The sequence below is a fragment of the Rhinoraja longicauda genome, chromosome 10, assembly GCF_053455715.1.
Source record: "Rhinoraja longicauda isolate Sanriku21f chromosome 10, sRhiLon1.1, whole genome shotgun sequence".
In the NCBI taxonomy this organism is placed as follows: Eukaryota; Metazoa; Chordata; class Chondrichthyes; order Rajiformes; family Arhynchobatidae; genus Rhinoraja; species Rhinoraja longicauda.
In genome coordinates this window covers 54,296,456-54,324,328 of record NC_135962.1, presented here as the reverse complement: position 1 = coordinate 54,324,328, position 27,873 = coordinate 54,296,456, and the positions used below count along the sequence as shown (strand labels likewise).

Here is a 27,873-nt window from a genome sequence, read left to right as displayed (position 1 = left end):
TCAAAAAATTGAATTTTGATACAAAACATTCAATAATAAACTGAATTTACATGACTCAAGTTACTTTCTTTTAAAATTTGCAATAATTCCAAGTGAATTTTTGTACAAAATACTAATTACAGCCAAAGTTAAGTGCAATAAACATTATTTAAAAAAATAAGTATTTTGTTTCACAGGAGCTAGAATGAATTCAGGAATTTTGGGGGATTTAGAGATCAGGTGCAGTTGCAAGAAATTCATATATAGCAGTCACTTGTTTCTGCAAAAAAATGATTTCTAGAACCGAGCCGTACTTAGTCGTAAACAGATTAGTTTTAAACTTAAGAGGCATGTTGCTAAGTAGAGGGTACAAGTAGTTATCCCCCACTAGATTATAAATTAAATGGATGAACTCTCATTCAAAGGGCAAAGAAACAGTTCAATTGCCACGTGGCAGAAAAAGATGATTTGGTCTTTCCAGTGTCACTGTTATAGAATCATAAATCAGCAACCAGATACCTCAAAAGAAAAAATAGTGGTGTTGTTTATTGTACGAGTCAATGTGTAGGTTTGGTCTAATTAAGGCAGGATATTGTTCCCTCTGTGTACCCAGGGAACTCCATTTTGTACCTTCCATGAAATTCAAGAGGTTGCATTTAAATTTATTTGTGGAGGCCGACAGATAGGTCACGTAAAACTACGATCGAAGTATCAATATTGATGATATCAGAGGAAGGGAGATTCCATCCTCAATCCTATTCTTCTCTGCTTCTCCTCAGCCCTCCTCTCCCGAGGCAGACCAAACGTGCAAGTGTGCAACTTGAATTAAATTCTGGGCAGCAAATTAATATTGTTAGTAAACATCCAAGACTGATAGGGCAGCATTCTCCTATTGTTCACAGGTAAAGTTAAGCCTGGTTCTCCTATTCTTCATAGGTAAATTAAGCCTCTGCCTCTGCACTCCTTTCATCTGCTGGGAGAGACAAAACTGGTTCAAGGGGAAAGTTTAACAATCATTGCCTTTTAACATTTTAAACGATTAAAAACATTAAAGAAGGAGCTTCTTTCAAAAAAAATAATTTAGAATTGATCCAAGTTTGGTGTCAATGCCATTTTTCAACATTAAAGGAACACAGCTTTATTTTCTTGATTTCCTGTTGGAGTATTACTATTATTTTTTTTAACTGAAAACTCAAAGCTTGTTCCCTGAAATACAATACGAGAGCAGAGTTTTGAATAAATGATCACAATGCAGTATTTTAGGACAAGGTTATCCATCCGTATCACCTGTTGTTTTTCCAAGTCCATGAACTTCTGTGCTTTTATTTTTGCAATCGTTTTCGAAGGGTGATGAAAAAATAACCTTTTATCCCACATCTTCCTTATGAATCAACGGGAGAGGACATAGCCAAGAGAACCCTCCCCTCTGGTTTATTTTCAGTGCGTGCAATTATAATTACTTCCTCCATGGCTTGGCAAGTGTAAACCGCTTTCAAGTAGCAACGCAATTATGTGCATCAGTGGCTCCAGAAATATGGCATTAATAGGAATTTTCTTCAATTCAGGGTGCAGTCTTCAGTGACTGGATGAATTGGAACGCTGCTCCCAGGGCCCAGCTGGTTTCAATATCATTCACTTTCTTGATCAGCTGAAAATAATAGCAACGGATGAGAATGTTATCGCAACATAAACCTCCATTCACAACAAGGTCACTTTATAGAGTCATACAGCATGGAAATAGGCCCTTTGGCTCAACTTGTTCATACTGACGAGGGTTGCCCATCTATGCCCTTGTCTCACCACGGCATATCCCTCTAAACGTTTCCTACCCCGTAGACCTGCCCAAATGTCTTTAAGTGCCGTTATGGTATGTAGCTTCTCCCATATACCCATTATCCTGAGTGGGAGTAAATGGAACAATTTAGTTTAGAGATGAAGAGCGGAAACAGGACCTTCGAACCACCGAGTCCCCGCCGACCAGAGATCCCCGCACACTAATGCTGTCCTACACACACTAGGGAAAATTTACAATTATCCCAAGCCAATTAACCTACAACCCTGTTCGTGTTTGGAGTGTGGGAGGAAACTGGAGATCCTGGAGAAAACCCACTCTGGTCACGGGGAGAACGTGCAAACTTCGCACAGTCAGCACCCGTGGTCAGGATCGAACTCTGGCGCTGTAAGGCAGCAACTCTACCGCTGCGCCACCGTGCCGCACCAAAGTTGGCTCTTTCTTTTCAATTAGCCTCACTTGGGGCAAAATTGAAAAGAAAGAGCTGCCATCAATTGGTTATTTAGAAAACCAACAGGTTCATAAGTGAACTAAACTCTATATTGAAATTTCCAGGGTGACTTCTATTTTGTTTAAGTATACATGAAGCCCTGCAAAGGTGGCACAGTGGTGCGGTGGTAGTGTTGCTGCCTTACAGCATCAGAGACACAGATTTGATCCTGACTACGGGTGCTGTCTGTACGGAATCTGCACCTTCTCGCTGTGAATGCATGGGTTTTCTCCCACATTCCAAAGACGTGCAGGTTTGTAGGTCAATTGGCTTCTGTAAATTGTCCCTAATGTGCAGGATAGAACTAGTGTACAGGGTGATTGTCAGTTGGTGCGGACTCGAGTGGCCGAAGGGCCTGTTTTCATGCGGTGACTCATTAAAAAAAAATACAGGCTTTGAAAATGGGTGAATATAACAGGTGAAATTCCCAAGATGACATCCATTTTCGCTTGGCAATACACACTTGAGACAGAAATCATCAATTTACTTCTGTCTGAGCTGACAGTTTATATGTCAAGTTACATGACTATCCATCTCTCTGCTTTGTTCATAGGCCTGGTCTGCATTTGGTGTGCCCAACAGTGAAATAAACCTCATTGTAACGTTCGATAACTTTTTTGCATTGACTAAAACATAAAGAAACCCAAAGTAAGTGCTATGCTTACGTGGAGTTTTGTGTCATCGTTGAATCCAAACCCTTCCTTGAGTAAGGTAGTGATATATGTTAGGTCCATGCATAGGAAAGGACTGCCTGTCGTTACCTCATTGAGGGCTTCACATACTGCAATACAAAGGGACCATAATAAAGACCACAGGTTAACAAGATTCAATTTTACTTGAGATCCTTCAGAGTGACGATGTATAAAATATCACAGATGTAACGCATGTCACAGGTGGTCACCCTCCCTGTGCTTTAACACCTACATTTTCATGGTAACGTACAACGTAAAGAATGAAAGAGGACCATTAGCTCTAACTGCCCAATGTGTACCTCATCTCTTAAACCAAATGTATATCCCTTCTAACAGCATATCCTTTTTTTCACATCCATTGTCTGGCTTTCTCCTATAAGTTCGTAAGTGATCGGAGCAGAATTAGGCCATTCAGCCCATCAAGTCTACTCCACCATTCAATCATGGCTGATCTATCTTTCCCTCCTAACCCCATTCTCCTGCCTTCTCCCCACAACCTCTGACACCCGTACTAATCAAGAATCTATCTATCTCTGCCTCATATATATCCACTCATGGCCTCCACAGCCTGCAATGGCAAAGAATTCCACAGATTCACCACCCTCTGACTAAAGAAATTCCTCCTCATCTCCTTCCTAAAAGAACGTCCTTTAATTCTGAGGCTACGACCTCTAGTCCTAGACTCTCCCACTCGTGGAAACATCCTCCCACATCCACTCTATCCAAGCTTATCACTATTCCGCACGTTTTGGAGAATCCTAGAAATCCTATCAAAATCCTAGAATCAAGCATACAGTTGTTTCCTGATTGTTGTACCTTCATATCTCTTCAATGTCCTTGCAGAATAAGTGAACAGCAAAGGTTACCTAATATTTCCAAAGCATCAAATGCAATGTTTCAAGTTTTTCGTGGAGTTACCCTCAAATTAGTTTCATTTTCAATAAAAATGATCAATACCATTCAATAAAAGTTGGGCTTATCAGATCATGGCCTCAACATCTTCTTGCCTGTACCTTGTAATCCTAGTCTCCCGTTGCATGAAACATCTGTCTACTTTTGCCTTTAATTTTCTAATCATTCAGCCTTTGGCTCTGAAATAGACGATTCAAAAGATTCACACTGAGAAAATCTGCACCTTGGTCTTGAATAGGCACTTATTATTCAGAAACACTGTCTTCTAACGTTAAGTCCACCAGAAAGAGAATTCAGCAATCACCTCGTCAAGTTCCCTCAGGCGCTAGATGTTTCAAAAAGTTTGCTTTGCATTTTCTAAACAATTGCAAATATTGGCATAACCTGTTCAACCACCCTTCAATCCCAGGCATCAGTCCAATGTACCGTCTGTGCTTTCAATACAAACACTTCCCACCCCTAAATGTTGAGTCCAAAACTCTCCACAATATGTCAGAGTTGGTTTTACCAACCCCTCTGCAGTGACAACAATGACCCTACTTTTATATTACATCCCACCTCTTTTTTTAACCTGTTCATGTGCATGTCTTACATGCCTCTTAAACATTGCTATTATATCTGCTTCCACCATGAAACCTGAGATCCATCTTCAGGGGTCTGTGCACATGGACTCTCGCCTTATTTAGCTCTCTACCTTTAAAATGTCCAACTTCATTGCTTTGTGCACTTCCCCTATAATCAAATGCACTACGGGATCTCAACCCGAAACATCACCCATCCTTTTTCTCCAGAGATGCTGCCTGACCCGCTGAGTTACTCCAGCATTTCATGTCTATCTGCACTGTATCCCAAGAATGAGTAGGTTAACCTATGATGAGCGTTTGTCAGCACTGGGCCTGTACTCGCTGGAGTTTAGAAGAATGAGGGGGGACCTCATTGAAACGTACAGAATAGTGAAATGCTTGGATAGAGTGAATGTGGAGAGGATGTTTCCACTAGTGGGAGAATCTAGGACTGGAGGTCATAGCCTCAGGATTAATGGATGTTCTTTTTGGAAGGACATGAGGAGAAATTAATTTAGTCAGAGGGTGGTGAATCTGTGGAATTCTTTGCCACAGAAGGCTGAGGAGGCCAAGTCAGTGGATATTTTTAAAGCAAAGATAGATAGCAAACACAGAGTCATAAAGGACAGAAACAGGCCCTTCAACCCATCTTGTCTTACTTGTTGCCAACATGGGGTGTAAGGTGCCAGATTGCAAATCTTCTGCCAAACTACTATCAAAGAATAATACGCAAGGTGCTGGAGTAACTCAGTAGGTCGGGCAGCATCTCTGGAGCACTTCTCAATCCAATGTTTCAGGTCGGGACACTTATCAGGCTATGAAAGAATATTCCAAATTCAGAGATTAAATATGGTTACCTTCCTCTGCTTTTAATTCAAAATCCTTCACAAGTACTACTCCGCCTTTTTCGTGATCTAAAACAAAACAAAAAGATCATCGACACTGGTTTCTAAAAACTGTGCAGAAGGACTAAGAAAATGTTTTCCTTGCTCACCAATTATTCCCGCATCCACTGCTCGATCGTAGTAATAGGAGAAAGCGTAAAAACAACGTTTCTTGATTTCATCTTGCTGATCGAGCTTCTTCCCTACCACCTTAATGACTTCCTTGTAGCAGGATTGGTAGCTGGAGGGAACTGAGATGACAAACATGATTCTATTTACACAGGCTGCCTAAGTAAGAGGGAGGTTACATTTTACCACAAATAGTACTTTTTTGTTCCTCTACTCAAGAGTCGACAGGTTAAACGTTCCTTACCATCCTTAATTCCACCAAACTTGTAGTTGACACCACTGAATTTCCATTCAGCCTTCAGGAACGGTGGTAAACATGAACTTCTGTATCTTTTGGTCGCATCTGCTGAGAGGAAGAACGGCTTTCAGAACAATTTTACTTAAAAGAGATGAAAGGTACGTAGTGAAGATGTTGCAGATTTTAAAAGCCCCCATGTTGGTGGGTCTCTTATTATTGATCATCATGTGCAAACGACACACTGCTTCTTCCTTCACAGTCCCGCCTTATTTGTTTGTTTGGAGTTGCAGCGGGAAACAGACCCATCAGCCCACCAAGTCCGTGCAAGACCAACGATCCTCGTACACTGACACTAACCGCCACACTAGGGACAATTTATAATCTTTAACAAAGCCCATTAGCTTACAAACATGTGCGTCATTGAAGGGTGGGAGGAAACCAGAGCTCCCGGAGAAAACCCACGCAGGTCATGGGGAGAACACACAAACTCCGTATAGACAGCACCCGTAGTCCGGATCGGGCCCGGGTCTCTGGTGCGATAAGGCAGTAACTCTACCGCTGTGCCACCGTACCGCCTTTTATTACAGATTCACTTCCCTCCTGATGGGTAGGGGGATGGGGAAACAATTCTTGTGATCAACACCATCAGGACCTGCCTCAAGTCAAGTCAAGTCAAATTTATTTGTCACATACACATACTGTGCAGTGAAATGAAAGTGGCAATGCCTGCGGGTTGTGCACAAAAAAGAATTACAGTTACAGCATATAAATAAAGTTAATAAGTTACTATTAGTGTCGCCAAAAATTTAGTCTCTGGGGTTATAAAAGTTGACAGTCCTGATGGCCTGTGGGAAGAAGCTCCGTCTCATCCTCTCCGTTTTCGCAGCGTGACATCGGAGGCGTTTGCCTGATCGTAGCATCTGGAACAGTCCGTTACTGGGGTGGCAGGGGTCCCTCATGATCTTGCTTGCTCTGGATCTGCACCTCCTGATGTATAGGTCCTGCAGGGGGATGAGTGTAGTTCCCATGGTGCGTTCTGCCGAACGCACTACTCTCTGCAGGGCCATCCTGTCCTGGGCAGAGCCTGGTTCAGGCTTTGTTATATTCATGACATAACATTGAAACAAATGTCCAGCAGTCCTTATATTGTCTCCAAAGCAAGGATTCTTCTCTGTGGTGTAAAAGGGTTTAAATTCTAGACCACTGGGAGCCGGCACATTAAATTACGTTATCAGGAGTTATATAATCTCCTCTTCTCCAGAACCCTGTTCAAAGACAATTGATCCAGGGAAGAAGTCTGATGTATTTCATTAAGTTGTACAGTCAAAAAATCTTTAACATTGAAAATTAGACAGTGCTTACCTTTAGCTTCCAATGCTCCCAGTACCGCCTGCCTTGCTACTTTCAATCCAAGGCCCAAATAACTATTAGCCAAGAAGGTAGAAAACGTCAGAATCTTTAAAAAAATCTTAAAGATTATTGAGAGCAATAAAATAGTTGCAACAGTATATTTAAAGAAACATTACATATAGATACATAGACAACAGGAGCAGGAGTAGGCCATTCGGCCCTTCGAGCCAGCACCGCCATTCAACGTGATCATGGCTGATCATCCACAATCAGTACCCCGTTCCTGCCTTCTCCCCATATCCTTTGATTCCGCTAGCCCTGAGCTCTATCTAACTCTCTTTTGAATGCATCCAGTGAATCGGTCTCCACTGCCTTCCGAGGCAGAGAATTCCACAAATTCACAACTCTCTGGGTGAAAAAGTTTTTCCTCATCTCAGTTCTAAATGGCCTACCCCTTATTCTTAAACTGTGGCCCCTGGTTCTGGACTTCCCACAACATCGGGAACATGTTACCTGCATCTAGCGTGTCCAATCCCTTAATAATCTTATATGTTTCTATAAAATCCCCTCTATACCTTCTAAATTCCAGTGAATACAAGCCCAGTCGCTGTTTTTCATCGAATGACAGTCCCGCCATCACGGGAATTAACCTCGTGAACCTACGCTGCACTCCCTCAAATTGTAAGAATGTTTTTCCTCAAATTAGGAGACCAAAACTGGTCAGACATACAATGTTATCTCAAGACAAAAGCAAATAAAAATACTGTCTTTCAAAATGCTGACTGCATTAAATATCTGAGACCCAAAAACAAGGGTTTCAGTGTGTACTTGTCGAGAAGGAGCAATTAACCTGGTCGTACTTTAGCAGTCTAGCTGTAAATGAACTGGTGGTGCCCCCAACAAGAGGCTCAACAAATAAACCCACCCTATTGTATGGAGAAGAGCTTGCTGGCAGAAACTTCAGTGTTCAGTCCCTGGTGTAAAATGGGATGGTTATTTGCGCAAACAAAATATCCCTGGAGGCAAAGGCAAAAGGAGGACGTGGCAAGTGTTTACTGCCTCAAGAAGGATTTGGAACTTCAATGATGGTGAAAACTAAACCCTGCATCTTTTAGCATCTTCCTGCTTTACTCGTTGGTAATCATATGGCCAATTTTTGTATCATTTGCAAACGTTTTAATTTTAATTTTAACATATAAAATTCTTAAGGGGTTGGAGAGGCTAGATGCGGGAAGATTGTTCCCGATGTTGGGGAAGTCCAGAACCAGGGGTCACAGCTTAAGGATAAGGGGGAAGTCTTTTAGGACCGAGATGAGAAAACATTTCTTCACACAGAGAGTGGTGAGTCTGTGGAATTCTCTGCCACAGAAGGTAGTTGAGGCCAGTTCATTGGCTATATTTAAGAGGGAGTTAGATGTGGCCCTTGTGGCTAAAGGGATCAGGGGGTATGGAGAGAAGACAGGTACGGGATACTGAGTTGGATGATCAGCCTTGATCATATTGAATGGCGGTGCAGGCTCCAAGGGCCGAATGGCCTACTCCTGCACCTATTTTCTATGTTTCTATGTTTTCACGTTTCCTACATTGAGGACTAGATCACGAACATGCGTTACAAACAGCTGGATAGGGAGTACTGAGCCCAGTGCAACTCCACTGGAAATAGTCTTCTCGTCATGAAAGCACCCAATAACCATTTCTTTGTTTTGCTGTGTGCCACTGAGCAAATTTTAGATCCAATTTGTCATTCTCACTTGGATCAGCCTGCAATCTTTGTTAAAAACCTACACAGACGACAACAATGGCACTGTTCTCATGAATTAATACCTTGACTAAATCTTTTACCTTTAGGAATAAAGATTGAATTAAATTCAAAGATATGACGTATCAGACAATTCACTCAATAAACCTTTAACTAGATTACCTCACAAACAAATATTGAATTTGCCATGAATTAGAAACTCGATCAATTTTCTTCAACAAATATAGTGTACTTAACACTAAATAATCATCAATGGTATCTTTACAGTAAGGACGATTAAAAGTTTGGTATTAAAAGACAGACCTGTGGCTGTAGAGTTTGTAGGAATTGTTAAACATTTCAAAGGAACTGATATAGTCTTCAGGAGCAGCGTGAAGTGTACTCTGCAAGATTGAAAAAGACGAACCACATGTTTTAGTTTAGTTTAAGAGATACAGAGCGGAAACTGGCCCTTCGGCCCACCGGGCCTATGCCGACCAGTGATCCCCGCATGTGCCGTGGGCGGCACAGCGGTAGAGTTGCTGCCTTACAGCGAATGCAGCGCCGAAGACTCAGGTTCGATCCTGACTACAGGCGCCGTCTGTACGGAGTTTGTACATTCTCCCCGTGACCTGCGTGGGTTTTCTCCGAGATCTTCAGTTTCCTCCCACACTCCAAAGACGTACAGGTATGTAGGTTAATTGGCTGGGCAAATGTAAAAATTGTCCCTAGTGGGTGTAGGATAGTGTTAGTGTGCGGGGATTGCTGGGCGGCGCGGACCCGGTGGGCCGAACGGCCTGTTTCTGCGCTGTATCTCTAAAAATATATATATTTTTAAATTAACACTATCCTACACACACGAGGGGCAATTTTTACATTTACCAAGCCAATTTACCTACAAACCTGTACGTCTTTGGAGTGTGGGAGGAAACCGAAGATCTCGGAGAAAACCCATGCAGGTCACAGGGAGAATGTACAAACTCCGTACAGACGACGCCCGTAGTCGGGATCGAACCCGGTCTCCGGCGTTGCAAGCGCTGTAAGGCAGCAACTCTACCGCTACGCCACTGTGCCGTCCCAAGTGCGATATCAGGAAATACATAGATTGAGGTACAATTCCATAATTTTCTTCTGCAAATGGCAAGTTTTAGTTTCTTCCTATTCTGAGATTTTTAATTATCTTTGGTTAAGCAGACATCAAGGAAGCAAAGGCAAAGCTAGGTGAATGGAGTCAGGTGACCAATCAAATGCAATTTTATTGAATAAGGCAAGAGACTCCAGGAATAAATAGCTTGCTTGATTTTCTATTGTACCGGCGATGTCTGCTGTCCATTAAATTGCGTGTGCTATACATTTCAGCAACTGTAAATGTGCGTCACATCAGGTATTAATTGGCATGTTCTTCCCCCGCACCCTGATGATAGATGATAGAGAAAGAGGTGGGTGTGTTTTTAAACAAATGGGGTGGGGAAAGGGATGTTATTCAACATTAGTTGCAACAAGTTCAACTTCAGATTGATTCAAGTATTTGGTATTTTACTTACCTCAGCTTGAGGAAGGAATGTGATCTGTGTGGAAGCACCTCCCAGGTCCAGGATTCCAACACTGCTCTCATTTGTACTGTACAAGTGACCTATAAATTGCATGTAAAGAAAGTCACATTCCTATTCTGTTAGAAACCTTTTTCATCACTTTCATACTTTGGAAATAGAGGCTACTTGGCTCATCGGCCGAATGGACCGTTCAAATTAACCCCTCCCCACTGTGGGTGTAAAATTAAAAGGCAAACGGGTTTCACAAAGTTGTTGAGAGACTGACTCAACTAATTGATACATAATTCTTGTCCGGGTGGCACAGCGGTAGAGTTGCTGCCTTACAGCGCCAGAGATCCGGTTCAATCCTGACTGCCTGTACAGAGTTTGTACGTTCTCCCTATGACTGCAGAGGTTTTCTCCAAGTGCTCCGGTTTCCTCCCATATTCCAAAGACGTATAGGTTCCTAAGATAATTGGCTTCAGTAAAAATTGTATATTGTCCCTAATGTGTAGGATAGTGCTTGTGTATTTCCAGTTTAAGAATAAGGGGTAGGCCATTTAGGACTGAGATGAGGCAAAGCTTTTTCAGTAAGGGAGTTGTGAATCTGTAGAATTCTCTGCCACAGAAGGCAGTGGAGTCCAATTAAATGGATGTATTCAAGAGAGTGTTAGATATAGCTCATAGGGCTAACGGAATCAAGTGAGTCTGAGAAAGGGTCTCAACCCGAAACGTCACCCATTCCTTCTCTCCAGAGATGCTGCCTGTCATGCTGAGATACTCTAGCATTTTGTGTCTACCTATAGAATCAAGGGATATGGGGAGAAAGCAGGGACAAAGTACTGATTTTGGATGATCAACCATGATCATATTGAATGGCGGTGCTGGCTCAAAGGGCCGAATGGCCTACTCCTGCACCTATTTTGGGTGTTTCTATGTATGGGGTGATTACGGGTTGGCGCGGACTCCGATGGCTGAAGAGTTTGTTTCCACACTGTACTCTATAGCCTAAAGAATACTTTTCCTGTTTTGGCCTGCGGAAAGCTTTTCCTATTTCACAGTTGAATCAAGAATTACGAGTTAGAAACCAAGCATTACTTTATAGAATCATACAGTGCAGAAACAGGCCCTTCAGCCCAACATCCATTCGGACCAAGATGCCCCAAGTAAGCTAGTCCATTTGCCCATGTTTGGCTCACATCCCATTCGACCTTTCCCTTCCATCTACCTGTCCAAATGTCTTTTAAATGCTGTTATTGTACCTTGATATATAGTTTATATAATTATATGGAATTAATTATTTAACAAGAATCACATGGTCCTCAAAGCTGACAGTTTGACAACACCTTTGCCAAATGCCAATACAATGGTTTGCATTTTTTGTTCAGACTAAATCAAGAAAGATTGAAACATTCCATGGATTTCTGGATATGAATTGTGAACCTAAACATGCTACAGAAAAAAAGAAAAGCTAAAGCATTTTGTAAAAAGAAATTCCAAGAAATAAAATAATTATATCTTGATGGTGGCAAGAGGAACATAAAATAAATTATCAACGTACCAGTCAGGAAGTTTATTGTGATCCAGGCGAAAATTCCTGCGAATATAAAAACAAAATGGAACAATCATCATCAATAGCAACATTTTCAGTTTAGGTGTTTTATAAAGAGCAGTCAAATCAAAGAACATAAAGCCCTGCCAGTTTAGTCTTTTGTTTAGGTTCATTGCCTGGATACAATTTTAACAAATGTTAAATGTTAACATTTAACACTCGTTAAATGTTAATGTTAACATTAAAGTTAACTCTGTACTCTTTCCTCACACAGCCATAACTTTACGAGCCTTGAACAAGCTGTTAACCTTGCTGCAGTACTTATAAAACAAATAACATGATTATCAAGTATGTTTAGTTTATTCTTTATCCGGTTGAAGATTTCTTTCGATACTTGCCCCACTGGAATTTTTGGTCATCTTCCTTTCCGGGTACAAATACCAACAATTTCAAAAAAGGTGATCAACAAAAATGTTAGGGGTGGGGAATTGGGGAAGAGGGGAAAATGACCTTTCATTTCATCCACAATTTAATTATCTAGAATGTAGGCCAGAAAGGTTGGTGGGAACTATTCGAACTGTTCACTCTCAAAAGGTGTTGGATAGTTGTTAAGAAATGGAGATTTGCAGAGTGGGACAATGGAATTGTTCCTTCAAGCTTCTGTGCTATATGATACATAGAAAACATAGAAACATAGAAAATAGGTGCAGGAGTAGGCCATTCGGCCCTTCGAGCCTGCACCGCCATTCAATATGATCATGGCTGATCATCCAGCTCAGTAACCTGTACCTACCTTCTCTCCATACCCCCTGATCCCTTTAGCAAAAAGGGCCAAATCTAACTCCCTCTTAAATATAGCCAATGAACTGGCCTCAACTACCTTCTGTGGCAGAGAATTCCACAGACTCACCACTCTCTGTGTGAAGAAATGTTTTCTCATCTCGGTCCTAAAAGACTTCCCCCTTATCCTTAAGCTGTGACCCCTGGTTCTGGACTCCCCCAACATCGGGAACAATCTTCCCGCATCTAGCCTCTCCAACCCCTTAAGAATTTTATATGTTTCTATAAGATCCCCCCTCAGTCTTCTAAATTCCAGCGAGTACAAGCCTAGTCTATCCAGTCTTTCTTCATATGAAAGTCCCGCCATCCCAGGAATCAATCTAGTGAACCTTCTCTGTACTCCCTCTAAGGCAAGAACGACTTTCCTCAGATTAGGAGCCCAAAACTGCACACAATACTCCAGGTGCGGTCTCACCAAGGCCCTGTACAACTGCAGCAGAACCTCCCTGCTCCTAAACTCATACCATACATTTAAAAAAAAATACAGCTCCAACAGTCATCTGATCCAATTTCAAAGCCAGTACTTTGTGGAGTCCATTCCAAGATCCTTTTCAGAAACAAAGTAATCAAAACAATCAATAGGAACAGAAGGACAGCTTTTATATGGTCAATGCACTTGGCTTTCCAAGTAAACCATGGTGACATGCATTATAGGCACAGCCCTCTCCACCATTGAGAGCATTTACATGAGGTGCTGCCTCAAGATGGTGGCATCTATCATCGAGGATCCCACCATCCAGCCCATGCCCTCTTCTCGCTGCAACTATCAGGTAGGATGTACAGACAGACGTCTGACGTCCTCCATCAACAGGTTCAGAAACAGCTACTATCCTACGACAATCGGATTCTTGAACTGACCTGTACAACCATAAACCAACCTCAGCAAAGGAAAATCACTGACCACCTCCTGCACCTGAAGTTTGAAGAAGGGTCTCGACCCGAAACGTCACCCATTCCTTCTCTCCTGAGATGCTGCCTGACCTGCTGAGTTACTCCAGCATTTTGTGAAATAAATACCTTCGATTTGTACCAGCATCTGCAGTTATTTTCCTACACCTCTTGCACCATCATACGCAGTCGAGATGGATATCAGGAATTACAGCAGTGTGTGGGAAGGAACTGCAGATGCTGGTTTACACCGAAGATAGACACAAAATGCTGGAGTAACTCAGCGGAACAGGCAGCATCTCCGGAGAGAAGACAATAAAGTAAGGTAAACTATGTCAAAGAATAAGAAAAAAATTGGCCATGGTCCAATCCTTGAAAGTGCCATTATACCAATTTGTCATTACAATGACATCATGCCAAGTTGCTTCCCAGAAGATAAATGAAGTAAAGATTAACATCGAGCTGAAGACATGACGAGAGATGAAGCGGACGTCATGATCATTGTGGAGGCAAATCTCAATATATCAGATGTAATTTCAACAACGACAAAGTTTGTAGGTGAATATCATTATGCAGTATTGTTATTGCCCCCTTTACTAACTTTATACAGCCTCATGGAATCACAAGATACTCTTTCCATTTCATTTGATTCAGCAGAAAGTAGCTTACTTTTCATCATTAACCCCAGGGATAGATACAATTTTCAGCTGCAGAGAAACAAAAAAGTATTAAATTTGGCACCAACCTTCGTATGTACCATTCATGATACTAACACAGTCATCTGGCACCAGAAAGGGAGAATCCTCAAAAAGTTCCTTGATCTAGATTGAGAAAGCACACATCAGAACGTTTAGATTTTACATGATTATTGTTTCTTTATGTTGTTTCACTTCTCTTATTTCTTTATTTTGCTGCTACAAGTTCCACTGTCGGAGCATATGACACTTAAACACTAGCGTCGATCTATTGGTTCCCCTTACTTCCCATTTATGTTCCCTTGGTGGCAGCATGAAAAACCTGAGGCGATAGGTTTAGAGTGAGATGAACACGTTTTAACTGAGAATTGAAGGGAGAGCTTTTTTATTCTCAGAGAGTCTGGAATGGTGGGGGGGGAAATCAAACACAATCGCTATGTTTGAGAGACACCTAAATAGGCAGGGCATAGTAGGTTACGTTCCTAACGCAGGCAAATAGGTAGATGGTCAAAGGGCAAAGTAGATGGGCGAAGGGGTCAGCATGGATGTAGTGGGCCAAAGGCCCCATTTCTGTGCTTCATAACAGCCTGACTTTATGTTGCCGTTCCAACCATCATATTGGTAGCGGATGGAAAATAACTCTCCAGCTTAATCCAGGATTTGTCTAAAACTCTTCACGGACACACCCAGTACTGCTTCACCGTACCCATTATAGTATAGAACATATAACAGTACAACATAGCAACAGACCTTTCAGCCCAAGAAGTGTGTGCTAACCAGGATGCCAAAATACATCTCAGACATAGTTTCTCCCACTTCCCTTGGCAGCATGTTCTAGGCACCTACCACCCTGCATAAAAGCCATGAGCAGAAAATCTCTCTTAAATTTGCCCCCTCTCATTTAAAACCTAAGCTCTTAAGTATTTAATATTTCCATCTTGAGGAAAAAATAAAATCTATACCATTCATGCCTTTCATAATTTATTTACCTCTGCCAGACCGCACCTCAGCCTTCTGCACTCAATTAAAAACAATCCAGGTTTGTTATATAGCAAATGTATAACAAATGCACTCCAGTTCAAGCAAATCCTGCTGAACCTCTTCTACGCCCTCACCGAGACCTCCGCGTACTTCCTACACAGAGCTGGGCACGATACTCCAAATGTGGTGCAACCAAAATTCTATACAGCTGCAATGTGACTTGCCAACTTTTGGACTCAATGCCCCCAATGATGAAGGCAAACACGCCATATTCCTGCTTTACCATCCTATCCACTTATGAGGCCACATTTAGGGAGCTCTGGATTTGGACCCCAAGTCCTGCTGTACATCAATGGTCTTAAGGGCCTATCAGTCTGAAAAAGGATCCTGACCTAAAATTGCCTGTCCACTCCCTTCACAGATGCTGCCTAACCCACCGAGTTCCTCTAGCACTTTGTTTTTTGCCAATATCCTCAGGATTTTGTTTTTTTTGCTCATGAATCTGCGATCTCTTGTTTCTCAGTACTAAGGGTCCCGCCATTTATTATATACTTTCCTGTTGCATTTAACCTCCCTAAAGTCATCACCTCACACTTATCTAGATTAAACTCCATCTGCCCCAGATTTCCAACTAATCTGTACCACTGGTATGCTTTGATAATCTTCATTACCAAACACAATTCCACCAAGTTTTGCATGTCTGCAAACTTGCTAATCAGGTCACCTATATTTTCAATCAAATTATTTGTATATATTATAAACAGAGGTCCCAGCACTAAACCTGTGGAATACCATTGATCACAGATCAGTCAGAATAACACCCTTCCCCCACTACCCTCTGTCTTTAGACTTTAGAAATATAGTGCAGAAACAGGCCCTTCAGCCCACCGAGTTCGCGCTGACCACCGAACATCACATGCACCAGCACTATTCTACACCACCAGGAACAATTTACAAATTTGAACGAAGCCAATTAACCTACAACCTTGTACATCTTTGGAGTGTGGGAGAAACCCGGAGCGCCTGGAGTAAACCCACGCAGGTCATGGGGAGAACGTACAAACTCCATACAGACAGCACCTGCAGTTAGGATTGAACCCGGGTCTCTGGCGCTGCAAGGCAGCAACTGTACCTCTGTGCTGATCCCATTTGGTGTCTATGAAAATTTGCCATTCTTTCTGTCCAATTTAAACTATCCATATCCTCCTGCAGTCTCGTGCTCTCCTTCTAGAAGCTCTCCTTCTCACAGTCAAACGATCAATTTTGCATCATCTGCAAACTTCTTCATCTTACAATTAGATGGAAAAACATGTGGATGTCACATTCAAATACCGTTCATTCCCCCCACTGCTCCTCCTCCTCCCGCCACATTCCAACTCTCCCCCATATCCCTCCTGCTCCTCCTTCCCCCAACCACACTGTGGAAAAGCCAGTTGCCTAGCTTGTAGATGGACACAAAAAGCTCAAGTAACTCAGCGGGTCAGGCAGCATCTCTGGATGAAACAAAATACAGAGCGGAGGTGCAGAACCTGGCGGACTGGTGCTCTGATAACAACCTGTCCCTAAATACCACCAAGACCAAGGAGCTGATCATCAACTTCCGTAGGTCACATAACGGGGAATACGCCCCGATCTTTATCAACGGGGACAGTGTGGAGAGAGCGTCCAGCTTCAAGTTTCTGGGCACTCACATTTCGGAGGATCTGACATGGTCCAATAACACCGTTGCACTGGTCAAGAAGGCATAGCAACGACTGTTCTACCTAAGAACACTGAAGAAGTCTGGTCTACCCCAACAGCTGCTGACGACCTTCTACCGCTGCACCATAGAGAGCATCCTAACACATGGCATCCCTGTGTGGTACCTCAGCTGCACGGAGGCAGAAAGGAAAGCTCTACAGCGGGTAGTCCATAGAGCTCAGAGGACCATCGGAACACAGCTACCAGCCTTGGAGGGCATCTAAAACACACGATGCCTCAGAAAAGCCACCAGCATCCACAAAGACTCTTCACACCACTGCAACAGTCTGTTCGAACTCCTTCCATCAGGCAGACGATACAAGGCCTTCTACGCTCGCACCTCCAGACTCAGGAACAGCTTCATCCCCAGGGCCATAGCTGCTATGCTGAGCCGGATGGTCACAACGCACAGTGATCCGGCACAGATCTACTTGCACTTTATTCTGTCTTAAAACTGTTACAATTTGTTTCATTGGGTTGTTGTTGTTTAAATTAATACTGACTAGCTAACTAAATTATTGCATCGTATGGGAGGCGCATTCCCAATCTCGTTGTACCCCTGTACAATGACAATAAAGATATAATGTTTTGTATTGTATTGTATTGTATTGTATTGTATTGTATTGTAAAGGAATAGGTGATGTTTTAGGTCAAGACCCTTGTAAACCTGTAAACTGAATGCCAGGCGGAGCGACCCAGGATACCAGATATTCTCCTCCCAATGTAATCATAAGAAAATAGTGTATCAGTATTGATGATTTTCTACAACACCACGCGTGTTACAAGATCTTACCTCCAACAGCAAAGCTTGTGCTTTCTGCTTGGGAAGTAGTCGTAGTCCTGCAGTGGCTTTGAGTACCACTGGGGTAGTGTACCAGTGTGTTGAAGGTATTGCCTCCTTTGCCACGTTCAGCAGTCCACGCACAGTCTCTGCGCCCTAAAACACATCACATTGCTTTATACAACATTCCTTTTTCTGCCTGTTCTGCACAAGTAATTTGAGTGCCAGAGCTAGCATCCGAGGCAGAGAAATTTATTCAAACTAGCATAACAAGTAAAGCCCTGTTACAACACACAGTTTGCCAATAATGGTGCCACTGTTTGATAATATAAAAGGCATTGTGCAGAGCCAAAGTTGTTTGTAACGTGTTAAAATGTAGTCATGTACAAGACGATGACAGAAACGCCAGATGGGTCAATGGTCATCAAGCTAGACTTGCGTATCTGTGGCCACGGGTTAAATTCCAAGAGATTGTGAACTGGTTTTTACAATTCTGCCCACAGATTAGATATCAAATAGGACTAAAGGATTGTTTTCCTCCACCTGCCTAATTCCTCGGAAGCAAAACAAGGCAAAATGAAAGAGAACAAGAACAAACTTGCACCAATGCACTGATATCTCTTGGAACTCTGCCTCTTGCGTGCAATGATTAAAAGGCACAGCATCAGCTCGTGTGTAGGTGTGTAGAGCAATCTGTCTAATTAAGTTGCATAATTGAAATTCTCCAAACAAGTAATCCAGCATTCTGAAGAATAATATTTGAAATATGTCTTCATTGTGGCGATTTCAATTTTACTGTAAACACCCAAACCTGGTTATGACTTGCAAGACAACTAAATAATTGAGATAGACCCAAAGTGCTGGAGTAACTCAGCGGGACAGGCAGCTTCACTGGACAGAAGGAATGGGTGAAGTTTTGGGTCGAGGCCCTTCTTCAGACTCAACCCGAAATGTCATCCATTCCTTCTCTTCAGAGATGCTGCCTGTCCTGCTGAGTTACTCCAGCATTTTGCGCCTATCTTCGGTGTAAACCAGCATCTGCAGTTCCTTCCTACACATAAATAATTTAGATTCCCTGTGAAGAAATGCAGTACCCACCTTTTCAGGGTCATCTACATAAGCGGAGAGACCAGGTTTTACTGATTCAAAGACTTCATTGAACAATTGAGGGGGTTCTGTTTAAAAGAAAAATACGTGTTACTAATTTGTACAATATAGTGAATATTTTGTTTAAGAGGAAGCCTTATTTCAAATATCCAACAAGAAGAGTTGTCTCTAAATGTTATCACATTGCTCAGGCAGTTTAATGTATTAGAATGGGGCAACTTATGCAGTTAAAAAATATATTAGCAACTCTATTTTATATTTAATCAAGGGCACAAAAGGTTATAATCACTCCATTCTGCCTACCATACCGTTCAAAATATAATTTAATAATAAAGTCAAATTTAGACAACATTCTGTAGATACAAGCCCTTTGTCCCACATTGTCTGCTGTTTCCATCTGCCGTTCCATTACCCAGTTTCCCAATTTGTCTGCATCCTACTTCTCGGTCCACTACACCACCAATTTTGGTGTCATCTGAAAACTCACAAATTTTACTACCTATATTCTCATCCAAAATAATTAATATCTACGACAAACAACAGAGCTCTTAATTTGTTGGATACTACAAGCGAGGCCAATTGCCAGCATTAAATACGAGCAGATTCAACTAAATGAAATTAAAAATTATGAAGACGAAGTCAAAATAAGATCATTATATTGTATGCATAAACTGTACTCACCAGGATTCTTCTGTACAAAAGTGTAGACGTGTATGCGTGTCCCTGTGCTTCCAGCATCAAATACAATTCCATAACACACGTCGGATAGATTTCCAGATCTTGATCTTGAAGGCAAAATGTCCTGATTTCCAATTGTATAATCCAAGTGAATATCGACTTCTGACGATGAAATGCAAGCCAAGAACACAAGGAACAGCAGAACCAAGAGCTTTCTTAAGGATTCCATCTTTCTATGGTGGAGTACACTGCAGTATTGGAGGTGGAGATCACTTCTGGAATTTAATCTGACTTTATAAATCTGGAAATACAAGTTTAGCAAAACATTTGTTTAGCAAAACATTTGCTCTCATGAGCAAAACGTTCCAGCCTCCTCCTATACTCGGACTTTGCATAAAGATGGCCAGAAGGGATTGAATAAAGATGGCCAGATGATCAGCCATGATCACAGTGAATGGTGGTGCTGGCTCGAAGGGCCGAATGGCCTACTCCTGCACCTATTGTCTAATGTCTATTGTCTTATAGTCCAATAATCAGCAGCTCCTCAGGCAAGGGTTCTGACTTAAAATGTCACCTACTCATTTTCTCCAGAGATGCTGCCTGATCTGTTGTTACTCCTGCATTTTGTGTCTAGTTCCCCAGGCAGAGTCTTCTTCAAAAATTAACATTGTACCAGAATGCTTAGAAACATAGAAACATAGAAAATAGGTGTAGGAGGAGGCCATTTGGCCTTTCGAGCCAGCACCGCCATTCATTGTGATCATGACTGATCATCTACAATCAGTAACCTGTGCCTGCCTTCTCCCCATATCCCTTGATTCCACTAGCCCTTAGAGCTGTATCTAACTCTCTTTTAAATTCATCCAGTGAATTGGCCTCCACTGCCTTCTTTGGCAGAGAATTCCACAAATTCACAACTCTCTGGGTGAAAACGTTTCTTCTCGCCTGTTTTAAATGGCCTCCCCTTTATTCTTAGACTGTGCCCCCTGGTTCTGGACTCCCCCAACATTGGGAACATGTTGGGGGAGTCCAGAACCACGGGGCAGTTGATATGCTAAGTAACCTCAACAAAGTACACTCTGATTACTTGCTTTCAAAAACCACCAAAACCACCTCTTTTATGCTAGGATTGACACCAGCCCTTATACAACTATCTCCTTGGATTCTTTGAATTCAATTTCACTAATATCCTGGTTTTCCACAGCTATCTTTTCCTAATGCTTTTGTGTGTGTGTCTGAGAGATCTCCTGAGGCCTTTTCTAACAGAACTCTCAGTGCAGCAACAAACACCTTGAAGTCTATGCTTCCACATATTGCACCACATATCTACTTATTAAGTAGAGTAACTGTATTCAATAATCCAACTGGGTTTTGAATGACTGTCCACAGACACAGGGAACCGCAGATGCTCATTTACATGAAAAAAAAGACAAAGTGCTGGAGAACCTAAACCAGGTCAGGTGGCATGTCTGAAGAACATGGATGGGTGATGTTTCAGGTCAGGACCCTTCTTCAGAATCGATGGATGACATTTCAGGTCAAGGCCCCTCTTTAGTCCAAAGAAGGGCCCTGATCCAAAACGTTACCATTCATGTTCTCCAGAGATGCTACCTAGCCCACTGAGTTACTCAAGCATTTTGTGGTTTTTTTTTGGTTATTTTTAAGAATTCTGTCTTGCTGTGCTTAAGAGCTGCATAATTTAAACTTGTTCAACTTGCAAAAATGTATTTGCCTGGATCATCACCAAACTAAAGAAGTGCAAGATTATTTGATTAGACACTATGATTACAATCCAATGCCATCCCAATGATCAGCATACCTTAAACATGTTTACTTTACAAACTAGTTGCCGAGCACACCACCCCCACAAATTAAAAGTTATACAGGATAATTTGACCTAATCTTTTGCAATCTTCTGACAATATCAAGAACACCCAACACAGAAGCAACCTTGGAATAAAATCTAAAGGTACCCGGTTATCCCCAAGAGTTTGACGTGTTAGTTTGCAGTGGGGTGGGTGAGACCCACATGCTGGTGGGAACAGAGGCAATCAGTACATTCAAGAGGGAATTGGATAGGAAAGGGTTAAGGGGAAGGAATGGGAGAAAATGGGACGATGAGACTGCTTCGCTAGGAGCTGATGGGTCAAATATACTCTTTTTACAATTCAATATGACCATCAAATTGATTGCGTAAGAAAATAACTGCAGATGCTGGTACAAATCAAAGGTATTTATTCACAAAATGCTGGAGTAACTCAGCAGGTCAGGCAGCATTTCAGGAGAGAAGGAATGGGTGATGTTTCGGGTCGAGAACCTTCTTCAGACTGATGTCATGGGGGCGGGACAAAGGAAGGATAAGTTACTCCAGCATTTTGTGAATAAATACCTTTGATCAAATTGATTGCAATTATTTTCACATGTCCCAAGATACAGTGGAAAAACTTAATTTGCAAGCTATTCAGTCAAATCATACTAACCACTAGTATAAATAGGCCATACACAAGTACAACAGGTAATGCAAAGCGAAAAATACCAGGGTGCAGAATATAGTGTTATAACAATAGAGTGTTATGGTGCAAGGGCCATAATGAGCTAGGTTGGGAGATCAGGATTACATTGTTATTTTTTTTTTACACCTTCTGCATTGTGTTGGCCTTAACTCTGGGTAATACTCTGACCTATGCGGTCAGTTTGGGTCTTTGGGTCACTAGACACATGTTGACATGGTACCATGCCCTCAAACAAATCTGCTCTCCATTTTTGAATTTTCTCATCCCATCTGCAAACCTCATACAATGTACCGGGAGATTGCAGCAAATTGTGGACGCAGCCCAGACACAAACCAACCTCCCCTCCATATACTCTATTTATACCTCACGCTGCCTCAGCAAGGCCAGCAGCATAATCAAGGACGAGTCGCAGCTTGGCCACTTCCTCTTCTCCCCTCTCCCATCGGGCAAAAGGTATAGAAGTGTGAAAACGCACACCTCCAGACTCAGGAACAGTTTCTCTCCAGCTGTTATCAAGCAACTGAACCATCCTACTACCACAACCAGAGAGCAGTCCTGAACTACTATCTACCTCATTGGAGACCCTCAGACTTTGATTGGACTTTACTGGCTTTATCTTACACTAAACGTTATTCCCTTATCATGTATCTGTGCACTGTGAATGGCTCCATTGTAATCATCAACAGTACAGTCCTTCCGCTGATTGGATAGCACGTAACAAAAGCTTTTGACTGTACCTTGGAACACGTGACAATAAACTAAACTAACTGACTAAACTAACTAAATAGGAGGTGAGCTAGTGGATGCCATTACACAAGTATTTTTTTAATATATTTCTCTTAAGCATTAATCTGGAAGTTTACAAGCTTTAGCAGAGAGGGATGTTCAGAACCTTGACACCAGGATAACTGAACCCAATGACTGGGGATCAACAAACTGTTATGTACAGCACTGTTTAGTCTGTGTGTGACCCATGATCCCACTTGTTTGAAATGGGTAAACCTAAATTGTTTTAAAGCATTTACAGATACATTATAGTACACTATCACGTTTGTTATTAACTTTAATAATGGTTAAAAAATGTTTTTAGATTAGCTTTAGACAAACCAGGTTCATTGTAAAGGTCGGGGTAGACAATAGACAATAGGTGCAGGAGTAGGCCATTCGGCCCTTCGAGCCAGCACCGCCATTCAATGTGATCATGGCTGATCATTCTCAAACAGTACCCCGTTCCTGACTTCTCCCCATACCCCCTGACTCCGCTATCTTTGAGCTCTATCTAGCTCTCTCTTGAATGCATTCAGAGAATTGGCCTCCACTGCCTTCTAAGGCAGAGAATTCCACACATTCACAACTCTCTGACTGAAAATGTTTTTCCTCATCTCCGTTCTAAATGGCCTACCCCTTATTCTTAAACTGTGGCCCCTTGTTCTGGACTCCCCCAACATTGGGAATATGTTTCCTGCCTCTAACGTCTCCAACCCCTTAATAATCTTATATGTTTCGATAAGATCCCCTCTCATCCTTCTAAATTCCAGTGTATACAAGCCTAGTCGCTCCAGTCTTTCAACATATGACAGTCCCGCCATTCCGGGAATTAACCTAGTAAACCTACGCTGCACGCCCTCAATAGCAATAGAGGAGGAGCAGTTGAGTGCTGTTGCCTCAGAGCTCCGGGTAGCTGGGTTCGATCCCGACATCAGGTGCTGACTGTGTGGATTTTCTCTGTGTCCTCAGATTTCCTCCCACATCCCAAAGATGTGCTGGAAGGTCATTTGGTCACTCTAAATTACCCACTCGTGTAGGCAAGTGGCAAAAGAATCAAAAGGGAGCGTTGGTGCTTATGTGACAAAGAATAAGTTACAGGGCTGCAGGGGAAAAGGAGACAAAGGGCAATAGGATGGTTGATATTGCTCATTTTTGTGCCAGCATGGATTCAATGTGCAGAATTCAGTGTTGTAACAAATCTGTTAAAATAATTAATTAACCAACGCCAACAATTGATAAAGTCCAGATGGAGGCCCTCAACCCGTAACATTAACTATCAGGTGTTATGGGGAGATGGCAGGAGAATGGGGTCGAGAGGGAAAGATATATACATCTGCCATGATTGAAGTAGACTTGATGGGCCAAATCGTCCAATTCTGCTCCCAGAACTTATGAACATGTCCATTTCCCTCACCAGGCGCTGCACGACCAGCTGAGTTCCTTCAGTAGCTCTCCCTTCCTTGCTCAAATAACAGCAATTTAATCTTATCTGAGCAGATGAGCCTTTTACAATATAAAATGCTAATCCACCCTCAGAGCCTAACTACCCCCCCCCCCTCCCCTTCAAAAGCAAAGTTCTGAAAATTCATTACTTCTAAATCAGAATACTTTACTCCTACAGATTTCCGTGTCAATTTTTTCAAGCACAGAAAGGACTTAATTCTCATTAACGAACAACTATAAAATACAATTTGCCAAATACATTATAGTTTATTCTTGCAATTCCAGATTATTGCTCAAAGCAGTAATTACAAGTTAATTGCAATGAAGACATCAGGCTAAAACTTGGTGGACAAGTCCATTGCCCAGAATACTGCTCAATGTTCATGTTAATGAGTAATAGGAGCAGAATAAGGCCATTTGGCCCATGACTGATCTATCTCCCTCCTAACCCCATTTTTCTGCCTTCTAAGGTTGACCTCTGGTCCTAGACTCTCCCACTAGTGGAAACATCCTCTCCACATCCACTCTATCCAGGCCTATTTGGTAAGTTTCAATGAGGTCCCCCCCCCCTCAATCTTCTAAACTCCAGCGAGTACAGGCCCAGTGCCCTCAAACACTCATTTAATGCTTTTATTGTTGGACTGTGTTTTGGGGGTTTTGGGGTTGTGTAATTTGAATGCCTATTTAATGCTTTTATTGTTGGACTGTGGGTGACCGAATTTCGTCCAATATTGGATGACAAATAAAGCTATCTTGATCTTGATCTTGATATGTTAACCCTCAGATATGGGGCCCAAAATTGCTCACAATACGACAATGTACACAATACAATGTTCAATGTAACCAAGGTGCTCACGAGCTAGTCCTATTGGCCTGAAATTGGCCTATATCCATCTAAACCTTTCGTATCCATATATCTATTGCCTTTGTAATTGTACCAACCTTTACCACTTCATCTGGCAGCTTGTTTCATGTACCTGCCACTCTGTGTTTTACAAAAGAAGACATAAAATGCTGGAGTAAATCAGCAGGTCAGGCAGCTTCCCTGGAGTTTGAGGAAGTTCTGAAGAAGTGTTCCGATCTGAAATGTCACCTATCCTTGTTCTCCAGTGATGTGGCCTGACTCGCTGAACTACTCCAGCACTTTGTGTCTTATAACTGATCAACTGATTTTGTTGGACTATTCAGCAAATTATTAGGGCGCAGCCGTATGAGTCACTTCCCTTAAATTATATTAAACATTTGACAGTGCCATTTGTAAATGAATAACAAGTATGTTTGTCAAATAATTAAAGAAAACTCAACATCATTGTTTAAAAATTGCACACACAGGTTTAGGAAGATCACGTCCTTTCTAAAACTAACATCCCTCTGGGCAGGGAAAGTGGATTCAAACATTGTTCATATTACACAATAAATGACATATCTGAATGTCTTCCCATGGGAACCTTTCTTTCCCCATTTTACAACACTGGAGCAAGCCAGCATCCAATAAGAAACAAATCCAATTTCTCTGTCCATGCTTGTTTTCATATCCTGTCCCTTACTTAAAAGGTAATGATGGATTCTATTTGCTGTGGGATAAAGAATACTGTATATGCAGGCATAACATTGAATTTCAGTGAATGGAGCTACCTAACTTTGCTTTTCCCACCTCCTTTTGAGAACAATTTTAAGAAGTTCACGGGTCATAGAGTCAAACAGAGTGGAAACACAGGCCCTTCGGCCCACTTGCCCATACCGACCAACATGCCCCATCTACACTAGTCCCACCTGGCCGAATTTGGGCCATATCCCTCAAAATCATTCCTATCCATATACCTGTCTAAATGTTTCTTAAACGCTGCGTGGTACCTGCCTCACCTACCTCCTACGGCAGCTCATTCCTTACACCCACCACCCTTTGTGTGAAAAAGTTTCCCCTCAGGTTCTTATTAAATCTTTTCCCCCCACCTTAAATCTAAACCGTCTTTAAAAATAAAAACAGAACCTGCTGGAAAAACTCAGCAGGTTAGGCAGCAACTGTGGAAAAAAGACCTGTTTTTTATTTCAGATTTCCAGCAGTTGCAGTTTACATCAAAGATTAAGAATGTTTTATAGTCATATGTCACAGACAGAACAATGAAATTCTTACTTGCAGCAGCTCAACAGAACATAAACATAGTAAAAAAAAGGACAAAACCGATGCCCCCAGGTCTACGTAGTTGAGAGATTATTTGGAGGTTTAATAGCTGTAGGGAAGAAGCTGCTCCTGAACCTGGACTTTTCAGGCTCACTGCATCTACCATAAGAAGAGAATTGTTTGATAGTTAGACAAGCTGCAATCTTAGGAGTGAAATATAAGCAGGGAAGAAAATGTACAACGCAGCAAGATAAAACTTCTAAAATAAATCACGCGATTAAAGGGGAAAATGACAGGGAAAGTAAAACCCTCAGCATGGTAGAGGCAGCCTTGTCAGCTCAGATCAGATGACAAAAGTTTGGCACAGCTCCCTGGGCCACAGAGAGAGCAGGGGTTCAGATGACACTTGTGGCCGGTGTCGCTTCGCTTGGGTTTGGACAACTTACAACCCTGCGGTATAAATTTGATTTCTTCAACTTCAAGTAACCTCTCTCTCAGTTCCTCCCCCACCCTATTTCTCCACCTAGTTTCACTGTCCTCCTAATTAATTCTCCTGACTGTATGCCTCGTTGTCACCGTCCCCTCAGGCAACAATGAACCATTCAACATTTCCTTGATCATCGCCTGCTTTGCTCTGACATCTTCACACCTTACCCTTCCATAAAGCTTTTCACTGTACCTTAGTGCATGTGTCAATAAACTAAACTAAACTCTCTAACTAAACTAAACTAGTCTCCCTCTCATAGTCTGAAGAAGGGTCTCGACCCGAAACTTCACCCATTCCTTCCCTCCAAAGATGCCGCCTGACCCGCTGAGTTACTCCAGCATTTTGTGTCTGTCTTCAGTGTGTAAACCAGCATCTGCAGTTCCTTCCAACATATAACGACAGAGGCATAACATTGAATTTCAGTGAATGGAATATACATATAATGGAATATACATATACATGTATATTCATATACAATATACATGGAATATACATATAATGGAATATACATGGAATATACATATAATGGCAGTTGGACCAACCAACCATCTAGCCAAGGGTCAGGGGCGTAGGAGATTAGAGATATGGCAGGGTAAGGTGTGACAACGACAAATCAAAGCAGACGATTCTCATGGAGATGTAGAATTGTTGTTAGTGTGTGTAGGAAGGAACTGCAGGTGCTGGTTTACACTGAAGATAAAGACACAAAATGCCGGAGTAACTCAGCGGGGACAGGCGGCATCTCTGGAGAGAAAGAATGGGTGATCTTCAGACCCAGGCAGGCAGGCAGGCCAGACCAGACCGGCCCGATGGTCGGCGCAGATCACCAGCAACCCGCTGTCAGGACGACAATCGCGGCCAATCACTCATTCACTCACTCACCCTCCAGCCCGTCCGTCCGTCTGACCGACTCCAGCTCCAACGCCGGCTCCACCGCGCCGCCGGGTGAACGCGCGACCTCGCTCTCCCCCCCCCCACC

General features: G+C 42.2%; 1 protein-coding gene across 2 annotated transcripts; it reads right to left on the bottom strand.

The window, feature by feature from the left end:
• Nucleotides 1-33: 33 nt before the first annotated feature.
• entpd5a (ectonucleoside triphosphate diphosphohydrolase 5a) lies at nucleotides 34-27,873 on the bottom strand. 2 transcript variants are annotated; one of them, XM_078406890.1, is made up of 14 exons: nucleotides 27,777-27,873; nucleotides 19,565-19,862; nucleotides 18,875-18,951; nucleotides 17,789-17,932; nucleotides 14,325-14,400; nucleotides 11,861-11,896; nucleotides 10,312-10,400; nucleotides 9,092-9,171; nucleotides 7,042-7,103; nucleotides 5,686-5,787; nucleotides 5,423-5,563; nucleotides 5,286-5,342; nucleotides 2,927-3,042; nucleotides 34-1,627 (listed from the first exon to the last, which is right to left on the bottom strand). In XM_078406890.1, the coding sequence occupies exons 2-14, from the start codon at nucleotides 19,788-19,790 to the stop codon at nucleotides 1,541-1,543; spliced, it is 1,293 nt and encodes a 430-aa protein (XP_078263016.1). In that variant the 5' UTR covers nucleotides 19,791-19,862; nucleotides 27,777-27,873; the 3' UTR covers nucleotides 34-1,540. The 2 variants fall into 2 exon arrangements, with proteins under 2 accessions (XP_078263016.1, XP_078263017.1); XM_078406891.1 differs by having other exon boundaries at nucleotides 5,686-5,784.

Coding starts and splice junctions, on each gene's coding strand:
- entpd5a (XM_078406890.1), bottom strand. CDS start 19,790: ATGGAATCCTTAAGAAAGCTCTTGGTTCTGCTGTTCCTTGTGTTCTTG. Junction 18,952..19,564: donor TTTTGTACAGAAGAATCCTG/GTGAGTACAGTT, acceptor TCTTTTAAACAG/AACCCCCTCAATTGTTCAAT. Junction 7,104..9,091: donor TACAAACTCTACAGCCACAG/GTCTGTCTTTTA, acceptor CTTGGCTAATAG/TTATTTGGGCCTTGGATTGA.